The sequence below is a fragment of the Phytophthora infestans genome, genomic scaffold, assembly GCF_000142945.1.
Source record: "Phytophthora infestans T30-4 supercont1.13 genomic scaffold, whole genome shotgun sequence".
NCBI lineage: Eukaryota > Oomycota > Peronosporomycetes > Peronosporales > Peronosporaceae > Phytophthora > Phytophthora infestans.
In genome coordinates, this window is record NW_003303746.1 from 2,433,410 (window position 1) to 2,446,922 (window position 13,513).

A 13,513-nucleotide genomic window follows, 5' to 3' on the forward strand; every position below is an offset into this window, starting at 1 on the left:
TGCAAATGGGACTAGAATGGGACTAGAATGGAGAGGGATAAAAACCCTGAGGAATATTTTGATTGAACAGTGCGCTTTCTCTTTTTACTGCTACCCCATTTTATTGAAGAGATCTGAATCTGACCAAACATCACTCAATATAGTAGTAAGGTCTGCAACCAGTTTCGTTTCGAAAACCAGTTTTGTAGCGTCGGGAGCATGCTCAATCAGAGCGGGGTATTTCAAAACAAGTAACATCATTGGTAAAACCGCGCACGGCTTGTGAACCTGTCATTCACAATAGCAAATATATTGTGATTTTACTCGAGCCCGCTCCTTTTGTCATCATTGCAACGAATGGTGCATCTTAGAGCCAAAACACTCTCGATTATGCAGTTCAGCGTGTCCGAGGCGGTGAGCCGGCCTCCGCCGCTGTGATGGACCTCAACATTTCAGGAAGCACGCTGAGTACGTGGGTCCGTAACGCGAAGAATGTCGTGACCCGACAGCGGCGAGGTCCAAAGCCTCTGCTGCCGACAGATGCTGCGGATGCAATCCAAGAATGGGTCGTTGGGCGCCAAGTTGTGCGCCAACCGGTAGGACGTGCTGAGATCAAATAGAAAATGGTGGATACATCTGAGCTGGTCGCTGGTAGGGCTGTCACAGGAGGCTGGTACACGCGGTTCAGATTGCGCCACGGATCGCTCCGCTCAAAAGCTGTCCAAAACTTGCAAAACTATCGGCTGTACCAACGTTCACCAATAATGGCAAAGGTCATTATCGTAAATGGTGCTACAGCCGACATCGTCTTAAACGTCGATGAAACCGCATTCTACAAAATGTCAAAGGAAAGCGTGTTTTTTTCGTTTGACCCTTTAAAAATGTGTGGGCATCTGCTTCAACTACAAGTTTCACATGGCAAGTATCGCTTGTGGAAGCGCATCGGGCTTCGTTGTGCAGCCTGTTTTCATTGTTCTCGGAAAGGCCGTGCCGCTGCATATTCCTAATAACTGTTACGCACCTGGTGCTGGAATTACGGCGACCCCGTCTGGTTTCATAAGCTCGGACTTATTTGAGTCATTGCTCGTGGTTTTTTAGAAGTCTGTCTCAGTCACCGTAAAGCGTCCTCTCCTCCTGGTAATGGATGGCTGTACCCCTCATTGCTCGCGCTCTATTGTCGAGAAAACAATCAAGCTAAACATTATGATGGTTATTCTGCCTGCAAACGCAACATACCTTTTTTCAGCCTCCCGATGTGGCTGTTTTCGCATCGTTTAAGGGTAAGCTTTGTGCTCTAGTGAATGAGTTGGTCGACGAGTATCCTGAGAAGGTATTCTATTGACAAAACTACCGTGGTAAGCATTTCCTGTTTAGCCTGGACGAGATGTCGGTTTTCCACCAACATTTCGTCTGGCTTTCAAGTGTGTGGACTATATATCTTCTGTCGCTGGTGAGGATGCACCAGCGCATATCAATCTTCATATGAAATGGCAGCCCGGCAGACTTCCGGGTTGCGGATTGATTGATGTAGGAGCTGACAATTCGCCGTGATATTCTGATGCTGCCACAGCCAGCGACGAAGGTAAGAAGAAGAAAGACGGCCTCAGTTGGCGTTTACATTTCGACTGCTAAGCGGCTGGATGATTTGGAGTGGGAGAGCACAACAAAAACAAAGCAGAAGAAGAGACGCACACACCAGTTATTTAATGAGTATCAGGCTGTCCGTTCTATGGGTCCTGACCCGAGTCATTATTAAGTTTGGGACCTAATCGAAATATCAATTTTCATGTTACCCCTGTCGTCATACTTGTAAGCGCGAAGAGATACACAGCGATGACAAGGACTTCGGGCATCTCAATGCTCTCGGCCACAGCAACGTCAGCCTCACAGGCCCGTAATTTAGTCAATGACAGCGCTACTCAATTACAGATAGAGGAGAGTGAGCGTGCGACGCTCCAAACTACGTTGGATTCGCGTCCCATCAACACCAAAAGAAAATACGAGGGTTATCAGAAGGAGTTTGTTTTGTGGTGCCACGACAAGCACTTCTGCGACGGTTCTACAGTCACAAAAGGCAAGTTGCATCTTTCCCTGTCCGAGCAGGTCGTGGGAAGAGAATCCAAAAAGAAAAAGGGAACGACTGTCGGAGGGTCGACTGTATGTGGGTACGCAAACGCCGTTGTCGACCTATATAGTCAACAGGTGGCACTTCGAGTGAACTCAAACGAGCACCCTCGGTCCGCTCAAGTAAAACAATTGTTAAGAAATGTGCAAGCTAAAAGTACTGAAACAAAAAAGAAAAATTACCAGGATCGCGGTGTTGGATCTCTCCTAGACGGATACCACTCGGAATTGCAGTTTCGACAGATTTGTGATAGTGTTTTCTGCTTGAAGATCTACGCGGACGCGCTGCGTTTCTAGTTTCTCACTATGGTTTGCTTCGCGGTGAGAATATACGTGACTTGGAGCTCGCCGATATGTTCTCACAGCCTCTTGATAACGAGGGCTTTCAGCCTTGCACACCAATGGTTCTATTGATTCAACACGGGAAAACTAACACGTATGGGAAACTCCAGCATGTTGGGTTTATGCGGAACAAAAACGTACATTTGTGTCCAGTTGGATCTGTAGCCTTTTATTTTTTGAGCGCTTTCACGTCGATTTAGAGCCACTTCCATCGTTTCAACAGTCTAGAGATTGGTACGACATCAACTTTCTATGCGGTAAAACTCGGACCAGGTCTATATCCTACGAAACTCATAAGAAGAGCTATGAAGCCGTTTTTAAACATCTTGGGCTGACGTTTAACAAAAAAAACTCACATCAATAGACAGCAAGGTGTGAGGCAGCTTGAGAGTGCCGACGTCGACATATCACAAACACGCCGACACGGTCGTTGGGGACTGGATACAGTGGAAGCTGTTTACTCAGCCCCTTTAGCCCGAGAAGCTATCCGCGCACTCTCTGGTCACCCTCCCAAGTCTCGACTATATTATTTGGATCGTGCCACTCTTGAGCCACCCGAAGAGCTCTTGACCGATATTTTTCCGGGCCTGCGATCATTCAAAGGAAAAATTATATCCGAAGAATGGGAACGCAATTTAGCAGCACGCGGGTTCATTGGAGTTTTTTAGAGTTTCTTGCGGATCGTGCTAGTACAGGACTTCTGCCAATACTATTTGAAACATCTCCTTGACTAGAATTCGGCATCACAAAGTCTTCGGAGATTGTTTTCAGCAGTATCGAACCAACCTTTCTGCTGCCATGCTAACAGCTCAGCATCCAGTGGAATCACAACTTCAAGTGGCCATGCCACTTTAACAGAGCAAATACGGACTCAACACGCTGCTGTAATGGACAAAGTAGAAGCAAGGCATAAGGACCTGGTGAATGTAGTTCAGCGACTGGAAGGACAGCTTACCTCATTCCTTCAAGGCGAGGTCGCGTACCGCATACTGCCTGTTCGAAATAATGGCAACGATAATATTAACCGGACGTCAGATCGTATCCATACAGCCAGTGTCGATACAACTCACATTACCCCGTTAGAGACGCCACCGACGAATATAGGAAACCCTCCTCAATATGCTATGAGCCGTGGTGTATCTACGGTACGCCAGCTATGGACTGAATGGCATGAAGGTATAGCAAATCAGCCATCAATTGAATCACTAGAGCGTATGTATGGAACCAAATGGCGATCATCTACAAGAGAGTCAAAATTCTTCTCGCGGCGCTTAAATGTGATTAAATACGTACGGTGTCTAGTACGACGTGGACTGTCAGCCGAATCCGCCATTGTTAAAGCTGATGGTGAGCGTGGAACCAGAAGTATCGATGCTTTCTCTAAGTGGTTACGCAGTACAGATCACATTAGTCATGTATAGTTTTAACTTCAGATCATGTAAATTATCCCGTTCGTTACCTCAGCGCATATCACATGTCAGCATGAGTTGATGATTCATTCGTATCGCGCATGGCGGTAAGCTCTACACCAATAAATACATGTTGAGTTAGTAGCTGTTACTTGTACAAAGCCTCAGCCACGCGTTTGTTGTCAAGCTCTATAGAATGATATTATCAGCATAGCGGTACTGAGCACCCTAATATCATCGCAATAGTTAGCACGAGGCCGACCAGGGCACATTACACACTGACCATTCGCAGGGAAGCACAAGGCCACCAACCCGCAGCAACGACTGGTGACTGGAAGAAGACTGTCATGCACGAAGCCTGTAGTGCTCTTGTGGAAGCTCATAATCTGATCTTTACTGCGCCCACGAGAGGGACAGAGCTCGTCGGTTGAGCACCGTTAGCGGAGCGCTTTAAAGCCTCGAAGTGCTTGTAGCGTTAGGCTGCATCCGCGGGCGATACGCGGCGGTGATCACAGCTCTTCCACTGCTTGGCAAAGTCGTCGTCTCTGCTTCTCAATGAGTCTTGGTCTTGGTGTGATTTTATTAAATGGCACACGCCTGCATTTTTCATACTTTAACCCAATAAGGTCACAGTATTTAGGTCACGACCTTGCGAGTAATATCTGTACATATTTATTAAAAAACGGCTGGTATCTTGAGATATCAGGTCCAAGGTCATGACCGAGTCATGACTTTTTGCGTTTTACTTATCGATACCAGTGTATAAACAATACACTTGCATATATTCATCGCGGAGAGTTAAAGTTTGCAAGGTTGCACGGCGACATACCCTGCTGCGATGCACTCGGGGAACTCGAGCCCACACCAAATACATTGGCCCTCAATAAACACTGTCGCGCTAGTTTTTGGAGCTCTGTCTCCCCCATTTTGGCCCTTCGCTTTTGTAAATCAATACCCTTAGCAAGTCATTGTAATGATGATTTCAGCCTTAACCAACCACATATTATACCACATTTTGCTCTTGCGGATATATTACGTGATCTCATTCGCTGAGACGCAACAGAGACGACCGCTTTCAAAACCTGTGAGACTTCATCGATAATTCTTTTACAGGAAAATAATGAAATGGGTTCAGAAATGACTTGCACACCTTATCGAATTATAAATTTATGATAAAATAAGCGATTTACATACAAATATCAATCCCTTGTCTACTTCGACCATCTCCTAGCACAGCAGAAAAACAAACGCATCTGATCAATTTAAACACACCTGCTGTCTGTTACTCTTCCACAACCCAGCTAATGAACAATTCATTAAAGACGGCCTCTGGACTGTCGACTCCTACCCATCCACTCAGCGCGTACACAACTTCCAGTATCTTCATACACCCCGGCGTCAATCCACTTGCCTCATGCCAACACTGTAGGTTCAGTTTCAGCTCCAGCAACAGCTCCGATGGCAGGAGCCTCTTCGTGTTCAGTGCTCTTCAACACTTCGGCGCTATCAGTCTCGTTATTCTCCGCTGCAGGTTCCTTGTTGTCTTCATCTTCGTCCTCGCTATAGTCTATCGTGAAGACGCCCACAAACTTGGAATCCCTGGCATCTGCTGCCTCCACATTGGGATCCTCAGGCTCTTCAAGAGCAGCACGAAGCATCTCGTGTGTCACCTCGTCGCTCTTCTCTTCCTGGTCGTCCGTAGAGGACCCGTGATCACTGCCACCGTCTTCAACTGTCGCCGTCTCAGACGACGACCCACTGTCGTTCTGGTTACTGGCACTCGCAGCTGAAGATCGTCGTCTCCAATTCCACTTCTTCGGGATCGAAACCTCCGACAGTTTACTCCTCATGGACGTGATCGAGTTGCGAGAAAGTGACAGCTGACGTCTAGAAGAGCTGCCGTTACTGCCGATACTGGTGCTGCTAGTTCGGTTCAGTTCACTGGTCGAGACGATGCTGGCGTCTCCCTCGCCACCGTTCACGGGCATCGACGTCATCGTCGGCATGGCTTTCTTCCGTCGCGGCTTCGACTTGGTCTTCTTTTTACATGGATCTTCACCTGTACGCAGGATGGTGTCATAGCGACAGTACACACACTGCTCTGCCACGTGATTCAGTAGTTCTTGAGGAGAAGAACCCGCACGATCACGCATGAACGCGTGCCAGGACGAGTATCCACCGTCCAGTGTACTCACGAATCGGAAGCCTCGTTTCTGAAAGAACAGAGCGGCCTGGTTGAGACAGTCGGTATCCAGTCGGACGGCATCTCGAATACTCGTCTTGACATCTTCTGACGTCACTAGCTCATGCGGAATGCCGACTCCATGACCCACCAACACGACGTGAACTTGTGACTTCATCGGGTTGAACGCTTCCATGCTCTTCGCAATCAATTCGGGCGAGTCAAACACAGACGGGTCCAGCGTATAAGCCACCGGAATACGGCCACTCTTCAGGTCCTCAGAGCTGCGTAAACCTCGACAGTCAACCACAAAGAAGCGGAGACTGCCAGACCCTGTTCCTTGCTGGTCTCCAGGCTTCTCGCCGCCCATGAGTTGCGCTCCTACTTCTTCCACACTCACAGGTAGCGCGAAATACGCTGAAGGCGGGTCATGTTTCTCCGCTGGATGCTCCCACTGCGTCTTGCCCGTCTGTGTATGATACCAAAAGATCTTTCCCGCAATCGAGCGTGACTCTTTCATGACCCATTGCGACATATCCACTGCTGCTTCAGCTGTAGACTTGCGGTCGTTACTGGACGGCGCACTGAGTCCTCCAGAAGGTGGACCACTCAAGTTGTTACTGGACTTAGCTCGTACCTTCTTTGCGGCCATCCCAGCTCCCGAGCCATAGGCGATCTCGATCGCTTGACGCGAGCAGCATCGGATGTCCGCGGAGCCTTCACGTTGCGAGCACTTGTACGTCCTGGGGGTCTTACTACGTAGCCGAGAGGCCGAGAGACACAAGAAGCGGACGTTCTCTTCGTCAGCAAACGCCTTCAAGTCGAAAGTGGCTCGAATTTGGTCCTGCACTTGCTCCGTTGATCCACAGACGCTAAATTCTTCTTCACGTTGAATTAGTGCCGCAATCACAAAAAATAGTCCGAACAGCGAGTCTCCAGTCAGCAAATATTGGTCTATGACGTACACAAACGCCGCAGGAGGGACCACTTGGTACAAATGACCCAGCAAAAAGTCCGCTGCGAACAGTTTGCCGGCCGACCTCCACTCGTTGCCACACCATTGGTTCAAAAAGTGAGCGAGCTGGGGCGCATGATAACTCAGCAGCTGCTCCACCAATTGCTGTCGTTCTCGTCGCAACGTCTGCGCTTCTTCTTCATCCGCACGACGTTTACTCTCCTCGACCAAGGACGAGGTCGAGTCCATGGAGCTCGATCTCTCCAGCGCGCCTCTCTGGCCGGAAAAGGCCTCGTCCATACTGCTGCTACTGCCTCGGTTACTGCCCTGTCCTCCACCCGCGGCACTCAAGCCTGGAGAGTCGGCGAATAAGCTGTCGGCGACCACAAAATGGGGCAGGAAATGGGCACAATATTGGTAGAAGCAGTCGTAGATCGTGGGCAGCGGCATTTTGAGTAGGAAAAATGGGGCTACCACTCGAGCCATGCCCGTGGAATACGCCACACTCTTTGTGGTCAAGAACCACATGAGCAGCACCTCCAGTTCCTGTTGCACCCTCTCTCTACTCTTGAGGTCTGAAGGCTCCAGGATCTCGGCCACATCGCCGCATTCGTCCACGAGTAAAGGGTCTCTAGGAAGCTTCCCGAGTCTTTGCAACATGCGGTCGAATTCCTGTGCTGCAGAGCCGTGCTGGTTGCGTTTGTACACGTTTAATAGCACTTGCCAGATCTCGCCACGTAAAGGGTCGCATTGAGGCGGAAGACATGGGTACACGCTCGAGAGAACGCAGTTCTTGACCTCTTCCACGCCTGGACGACGTGTGATGGGTCTTTGCGCAATTTCAGCGGCGCTGGAAGCTGCAGAAGACGAGGATCCGCTCGAGAAGAGCTGCAGCAGACTCTCGGCGAGACTGCTCCGCTCCTGGGACGACTTGGAGGACCAGACTCGCATGGATCGACGACTCAAGATCTTGCCCAGAGCCTCCTGCTGCTGGTGGCGGAGATCCGAGACCGGGGACGACGCAGCGCGAGCGGATGGAGACGCCATGGGCGACAGAGAGTCTGACACTGGAAGACGTTACAGCGATAGTGAGGGGGAGAGGAGAGGGGGCTTGTATTAAGGATGTGCGTTTGACTGCGAATTTGTAAGGCTCTTTACTAAAGTCAAGTAATTTATGGGAAACAAGTCTGATTTCGGTGGATCGTTTCTGTCGGTATGGGACAATCTGTCAAGTGCACGATGTAGCCATGTCGGGGCGTTCAAGATGGCTACAGTTTCTGTTGAAGTGACGCTAGAAGGTGGTGAGCTGCTGCAAAAGTATCGACAGGCTGTACCATGTCCATCCGTAGGTTGATAAACGTGGCTTCAGTAGAAGATCGATGCGAGATTGAGACGTGGAGAGGTTCACAGCGAGAAAGCACGAGTCGGAACGCGTTGCCAAGTACCCGTTCGAGAGTGTTGCGCTTCTCTGCTAGTGGCAGTTGAACGTAGACATCAGAAGGGAGACCCAGCAGACTCTCGACTGTGTCACCTTGACACAGAACCAGCAATGGAGCGCTCTGAGATCGTCCGTTCTCTACCGTCACCGCCAAGCTTTGAAACCTCTGCACCGTGTCTTCCAAGCCGAAGAAAACTTCTTGACAAAAGGAACATTTCCACTTAGGCAGCCCCGACACCGTTTGATCTCTTGGCACCATCTCCAATGGTCGAGAGCAAGATTTATGCGCACACGTCGTGGAGTGTCCCTTCTCACAAGTTGTGTCGATCATGTGTGACGATCCAGGAATCAGCCAGCCCACTGCTGTCACCGTCATTTCGACCATCGCGAGTGGGTGCTTTGCGACACTATGCAGCGTTGTCGACCGATCTAGTGCAGTGTTCATAAGACCAGAAGTCGTATTCACCACTGTCAACTTGGAACTATTGCTGAATAGGGATTGCTTTCCGAAAATGCTTTCCCAATCCGAACACAGCACGACGACATTGGAAGACGACGAAGAATTGTACGCTGCTGTCGGAAAGGCAAACTCAGCCGAAGTCGCTGAAGTCGGTGGCGTGAAGGCTCGTTCACGGAATCGCCTCACGGATTTGGACTGAAGATCCATCGCCACAAGTCCATCCAGGAAGACGCTCTGGCCAGGCAGAAGACGTAGTGCTGTCACTGCATTCGCACCTGTTACCTCGATCGTCAGTAGACTTTGAGAGGCCGCGATGTAGACTTGTAGCATCACGACCAGGTAGTACTTCGACACGATGGAGCGGTCCAATGGAGGAGGCTGCGCTGTCGTGTTCACGTCGCTTGGCTGGTTCGTCTTGGGGTCGTAGTACGCGTAAAAGAACGTCGCAAGTAACGGAATACCGTGTGAGACTTTGATGCACCTCACATGAGCATACAGCGAGAAGTTGTTCCATCCTGGTTTGATCTCTTCCAATCGGGAGAATGGCCGCTCCATCTCGCAATAATTTGGGTCACGTGCTGGAGTAGTTGTCGTCGCTGTATCAACTCGACATGGCTTGCAGAATAACACGGTAGCACTGCCGTATTCAAAGAAATACAAAAGTCGCTGCTGAGATGAATACTCGTTCAGAATGTGCAGAATCTCCGTGTCGTGCTGGTCGCACACGTGCACAAACGGATGGAAAACTGCGAGCGTGTCGCCAACTCGGAACAAGCGACTGAGCGCCACTTGGTCGGCCCACAGAACCATCAAGTGCAAGCCTTGTGTCATTCTCTGCGTGTTGGGTGTCGCTCCAGGCGGGGGACGAGTAATGCTCTGATCAACTTCTCCCAGTAGAATCACTTGTCTGTGTACGTACAACGGCGTTTGACAAGGTCGAATGGCTCCAATATCAAGTACTTTGGCCTTCAAGAGCAGCTGCTGAACCGCTGTAGGGTCTTGAGCCCCACCGACCAACTGATCCACTTGACTCAAGCTAATTGACTCACTCAATAGCCTCCGATCCAGCGGTCTTGCTCCATCCAGTCGTGCAGTTAAGAAAGCGGTAGGCAAAAGTGTAAACTGGACTCGGTCACTTGCTGCTGCCATTGTCGTCCCCACTTGCTTCCTCTCCAGAAGTTTCGCATTGGTGAACGCAATTTTCCGTGCTGTCTGAAAAGGGAACATGGCTACACTGTATCAACAAAAAGTAAGCATCGTCACTATTTAAAAAACACACACACACAATATCACCCACCTACTGGGTTCATACTTCAAAGTACTTTGCAAAAAGTCCACACACGATCGGAATCTCTGGTGCAAATACCTGGCTCGCCCACAATTAGACCCAGTAAACATTCCTGAGTCAAATAATACAACCACTCACATGTGAGCCGTAACGTCCATTGCGTTCGCCATCTCAATCGTCAGGCGGTGGTTCCCGTATCCCGTGATTTTGGCCTGTAGAGCCTCCTGTTCCCCTTCCGCCAATAGATCGCCCATGTCCTCGTCGTCTCGAATCTTTCTCCTCTTGTTCGGAGCTCCCACCTTTTGCTCTGTGGTTCCTTTCTCCTTGTATTTGAGTAATTTGGCCAAGTCAGTGACCACCACTGCCTCGGTGAGACCGTCTGGATACTCCTCAATGAGCCGCAAGAGTTTTGAGAAGACCCAGTAATAGGGGACACCGGGAGCCTCTGCACCGATACTGCGCTTTCGCTGCCATAACTCCCGTAGCTTCTGCTGCACGAACAGTATCTGCCGCTCTACGAAGTCGAAGTTCTGGTGGACAGCTGCGCTGTGTGTCTGAGGACCCGGCTGCTCGAGTTTCTCGATTGCATCAAACAACTCCATCGATCCCTTCAGTGAATTGGTGGTGTGGTGCACATAGGTATTGTGAATAACAACCACGGTTCTGATAATTACTCAGAACCTCTCAGAATCAGGAACTAAGTTCTGAGAATTTTTGGGCTCGGAGCGACTTTCATTGACAAGTTCTCTTTTGTTGGACAGTTGCTTTTTGAAACTGTAAGCCCAAGGGCTAAAGTTTCACATTTTGGGCTCAGTAAAAACTACGACGAAACACGTGAACCTAATATTTCGGTAATACTGGTTCATACCGAATCTGTCTGAAACCAGGAACTAAATTAAAGGCGGTAATTGGTTCCTAACCGGTAAGTTAAGTCATATGCGTTAAAAAGTGTAGATAAAATTTCTCTACACTTTAAACTGGTGGGTGTAAACCAGAGTGGAATGAAGTAACTAAAGTAACATTCAAATTTTGAAATTTTAATTCAATTGTAACGCTAACTGGTGGCCTCGGGCCGTCCTTTCTCTCCTTGGTCCATGTATCAGCGCCGGATCCCCTGGGCCTCATGGGCGATCATGGATAAACCCACCCCTGACCACAAAATTATCTGGGCCCTGGATCTTGATGAGCTTCGCTGCTCCCAGCACACGTGCACTCTTCCGCTTCATCTCGTCCGGGTTCGGCGTTCGCCCTGCCTCTAAGGCATCAATCTTGTTTGATACTTGAATCCCTATTTGCATACGCCGAGATCCGTCAAGTAGATCCTAGATCACACGCGTCCTCGCCACCCGATACCCAGATCTCGGAACTTACATTCGTCCACTTGGATTTGAGTCGGTATCTTCATTTAGAGTCCAAATCGCTACAGTGTCTGTTCCGATCCATCTCTTCGGGATTCAGATCGTTGTGTCTGGATCAACGGTGTCAAAATTTATAGAGGAATACATTTTAGTTAGCGTATGCTGGCTGATTACTTATCGAACAGTTTGTCGTATGTTTTAATAGACGGAGAGAATTAGTTGAACGTTTGCAAAAGGGCGCACCGGGCGCCCTTTGACATCTTGATCCGGTGCCTTCTTTTGCAAAACCACTTTAAGGGCGCACCAGGCACCTTTGTGCCACGAACGGGTCAATAACCTCAGTTAGAATAAAAGTTTGGCTGTTTGAAAAAAAAATCTAGGAAGATACGTTTTTGGTTTTTTATGAGCTAGAAACCAAGCAGAATTAAATAGATGTTTTTCAATCGCCCAATGCGCACTAGAACCACTGGAACAGAGTATCGAAAGTTTGCGTTTCACTACACTATGAAGCTTGGTTCTCGGCTTCCAAGGTCAATTGTGACGCGCTTTGAATGCTTCTTTTTCGCATACCAAGGTCAGGTTCATTCTGTCACCACTTCCTTACTGTTTCCCACCGGCACTATTGTGCGGTTGCTTCTAAAAAGAATCGTACAGCGTGATACCCGCGCGCTTAGCCGTCACGCCCTCCGTCGACAAGGTTTATGTTCTGGCAATTATCTCAGTTCCCGCTTAGATACGAAAAATGCCAAATTTTCTTTTAAAGTGTAGCAAAAAAACATTTTAAAAGATTTAACGATCACCTTGTTTTGAATAGACTCATTTGCCATTACAGACTCCGCCCAGAAACGGAGCTGCACGTACAGCTTATCCCCTCGCAAACGCGGTCCTACTTCTTTCAGCATTTTCAGTCTATTGGTTTGGGCTTGTTGAGGAAGAGGCAAATACCGAAGTGAGTAAATAAGTGCTAACCAAAACTGTCCAACATGTCTCTCTAAACACTATCTCTCTGTTGTTCCTCTTGTTGTCTTCTCGTAAGTGTGGCGTAATCACTAATGCCGTGTGTCTTCATCCAATCATACCGCTTCAACATATGACTACCCAATGGCGTTCCAGAAGCAGTTCCAGTCAGTCGTGGAACGGCTCAGTAAACGCTCCAACGGTCCCGCCTAACCGTGCTGAGCCGGTGCAACAGCAACATTCCCACTCACCGCTTCTGCACGGTAGCCTCGTTCTTAGTGCCGGCCGCATCGCGCTGGAGCGCCAGGGTATTCATCCCATGCGACTTTGTTAGCGTGTCGGCCAGTTGGAACTGCGCGTCGCCGTAGTCCACCTTAGCCGTTCCACGTTCCACTTTCTGACGGATGTCGACGTGCATGGTGTTTGCGTGATATCTAGAGCTCCTCTGCAGTGTGATAGCGTCCTTCCAAATCGCTATCGCTCCCAATTGCTTTTGACCGGTCTCCTTGTGCATCCGTCGCGGCCATAGCATCTCTTTCGTGCATAGGCTCAGAACCATGTACGCCAGACACACGAGCAAGGAGCGGTACGGCTGCGACTGCATGTTGAAGCGCTCCAACTCGATTGTCGGCGACACAGCCGTATATAGCTTCACGTTTGACGCGCATGGGTTTTCCACCACCTTGGTTTTATGCTCATTGAAGCGTTCCACAACGTCGTCAATGCAACTTGTCTGCTTATCCATAAGCGTTCCATCTGAAATGCCGTAACTGATCTCCGTACCCAGAATGAACTTGGCCTCGCCAGGTTTCTTCAATTTAAAGGCGTTCTTGAGCTCGTCCTTGTATCGGATAATTTGTCCATTCTCGTCACGCTTCTTGGCAAACACCCAGCGATTTTTGATAGGACGTGCAGGCGTTCCATGTGGAATGATAGTCCTCGTTCAGCTCTCAGCGCGAGTCTGCACCTTCTCCTTCATACCCTGACGCCGTTCCTCTGCTTTAGCACTAGCAGCTTCGTC

General features: G+C 49.2%; 4 protein-coding genes across 4 annotated transcripts in view; 1 reads left to right on the forward strand and 3 right to left on the reverse strand.

Annotated features, from left to right (window-relative positions):
• Positions 1-599, forward strand: part of PITG_08511 (uncharacterized protein) — a gene marked incomplete at both ends in the record, with an annotated part of 2,438 nt that extends 1,839 nt beyond the window's left edge. The window contains one exon of the mRNA XM_002903838.1: positions 376-599. Coding sequence (XP_002903884.1) covers positions 376-599 — 224 coding nt within the window. The remainder of the gene's footprint in view (positions 1-375) is intronic.
• A 3,403-nt stretch (positions 600-4,002) lies between these two features.
• On the reverse strand, positions 4,003-4,780 carry PITG_08513 (uncharacterized protein; the record flags this gene model as incomplete). Its single annotated transcript, XM_002903839.1, has 2 exons — positions 4,003-4,043; positions 4,684-4,780. 2 exons carry the CDS (start codon positions 4,778-4,780, stop codon positions 4,003-4,005), a joined length of 138 nt encoding a protein of 45 aa, XP_002903885.1.
• A 486-nt stretch (positions 4,781-5,266) lies between these two features.
• PITG_08514 (uncharacterized protein) lies at positions 5,267-8,038 on the reverse strand (the record flags this gene model as incomplete). Its single annotated transcript, XM_002903840.1, has 1 exon — positions 5,267-8,038. The coding sequence occupies one exon, from the start codon at positions 8,036-8,038 to the stop codon at positions 5,267-5,269; it is 2,772 nt and encodes a 923-aa protein (XP_002903886.1).
• Positions 8,039-8,259: 221 nt separating this feature from the next.
• Positions 8,260-10,779, reverse strand: PITG_08515 (uncharacterized protein; the record flags this gene model as incomplete). The annotated part of the gene is made up of 6 exons (XM_002903841.1): positions 8,260-8,354; positions 9,141-9,444; positions 9,496-10,123; positions 10,187-10,255; positions 10,316-10,691; positions 10,740-10,779. 6 exons carry the CDS (start codon positions 10,777-10,779, stop codon positions 8,260-8,262), a joined length of 1,512 nt encoding a protein of 503 aa, XP_002903887.1.
• Between the last annotated feature and the right edge of the window lie 2,734 nt (positions 10,780-13,513).